Genomic DNA, 1,898 nt, shown 5'->3' with positions numbered 1-1,898 from the left:
GCGGTGCTGGGAATGGCGGCCGCGGCGGAGCGGATAGTCGGGAGGCACCTGGTGCGCGGGGTGATCAGCATTCCGCAGGGGATGGAGGAGAGCCTGAGGAGCGCCGGGAAGAGGTGAGAAGGGAATTCCGGGAAAAACCTCGGATGGAAAGTGTCAATTTTTTTATTCTGTACTTTGTTTTTGTTACAATTCTGCTACAAAGTATCACATGACATCAATAAAGTCCAACCCGGGGCCGCCCCTCCCCCTCATCACCAAAGTACTATTCTACTAGGCGGTCACATGACACACCGGCCCCTCCTCCTCCCCACCAAAGTACTATTCTACTAGCTGGTCACATGACACACCGGCCCCTCCTCCCCACCACAGTACTATTCTACTAGCCGGTCACATGACACCCCGGCCCCTCCTCCTCCCCATCACAGTACTATTCTACTAGAAGGTCACATGACACCCCGGCCCCTCCTCCTCCCCACCACAGTACTATTCTACTAGCCGGTCACATGACACCCCGGCCCCTCCTCCTCCCCATCACAGTACTATTCTACTAGAAGGTCACATGACACACCGGCCCCTCCTCCTCCCCACCACAGTACTATTCTACTAGCCGGTCACATGACACACCGGCCCCTCCTCCTCCCCATCACAGTACTATTCTACTAGCCGGTCACATGACACACCGGCCCCTCCTCCTCCCCACCACAGTACTATTCTACTAGCCGGTCACATGACACCCCGGCCCCTCCTCCTCCCCATCACAGTACTATTCTACTAGAAGGTCACATGACACACCGGCCCCTCCTCCTCCCCACCACAGTACTATTCTACTAGCCGGTCACATGACACACCGGCCCCTCCTCCTCCCCACCACAGTACTATTCTACTAGCCGGTCACATGACACCCCGGCCCCTCCTCCTCCCCATCACAGTACTATTCTACTAGAAGGTCACATGACACCCCGGGCCCTCCTCCTCCCCACCACAGTACTATTCTACTAGCCGGTCACATGACACCCCGGCCCCTCCTCCTCCCCATCACAGTACTATTCTACTAGAAGGTCACATGACCCCCCGGCCCCTCCTCCTCCCCACCACAGTACTATTCTACTAGCCGGTCACATGACACCCCGGCCCCTCCTCCTCCCCATCACAGTACTATTCTACTAGAAGGTCACATGACACCCCGGGCCCTCCTCCTCCCCACCACAGTACTATTCTACTAGCCTGTCACATGACACCCCGGCCCCTCCTCCTCCCCATCACAGTACTATTCTACTAGAAGGTCACATGACACCCCGGGCCCTCCTCCTCCCCACCACAGTACTATTCTACTAGCCTGTCACATGACACCCCGGCCCCTCCTCCTCCCCATCACAGTACTATTCTACTAGAAGGTCACATGACACCCCGGGCCCTCCTCCTCCCCACCACAGTACTATTCTACTAGCCTGTCACATGACACCCCGGCCCCTCCTCCTCCCCATCACAGTACTATTCTACTAGAAGGTCACATGACACCCCGGGCCCTCCTCCTCCCCACCACAGTACTATTCTACTAGCCTGTCACATGACACCCCGGCCCCTCCTCCTCCCCATCACAGTACTATTCTACTAGAAGGTCACATGACACCCCGGTCGGTCACATGACACACCGGCCCCTCCTCCTCCCCATCGCAGTACTATTCTACAAGGCCGGTCACATGACCCACCGGGCCCTCCTCCTCCCCACCGCAGTACTATTCTACTAGCCCAGGGGTAGGCAACCTTGGCTCTCCAGCTGTGCTGAAACTACAAATACCATCATGCTTCTGGGAGTCATGCCCGTGGCTTGCAATGCCTTATGGGATTTGTAGTTTCAGCACAGCTGGAGAGCCGAGGTTGCCTACCCATGTACTAGC

General features: G+C 57.0%; 1 protein-coding gene across 1 annotated transcript in view; it reads left to right on the top strand.

The window, feature by feature from the left end:
• GLYCTK (glycerate kinase) overlaps positions 1 to 1,898 on the top strand; it is a gene marked incomplete at its 5' end in the record, with an annotated part of 9,516 nt that continues 7,618 nt past the window's right edge. The window contains one exon of the mRNA XM_018564374.1: positions 1 to 113. Within this exon, the coding sequence (XP_018419876.1) occupies positions 1 to 113 (113 nt within the window). The remainder of the gene's footprint in view (positions 114 to 1,898) is intronic.

Source organism: Nanorana parkeri, unplaced genomic scaffold (assembly GCF_000935625.1).
Source record: "Nanorana parkeri isolate BGI_ZX_2015 unplaced genomic scaffold, ASM93562v1 scaffold748, whole genome shotgun sequence".
In the NCBI taxonomy this organism is placed as follows: Eukaryota; Metazoa; Chordata; class Amphibia; order Anura; family Dicroglossidae; genus Nanorana; species Nanorana parkeri.
Note: the sequence above shows the minus strand (reverse complement) of the source record. Positions and strands in the feature narration are given on the sequence as shown.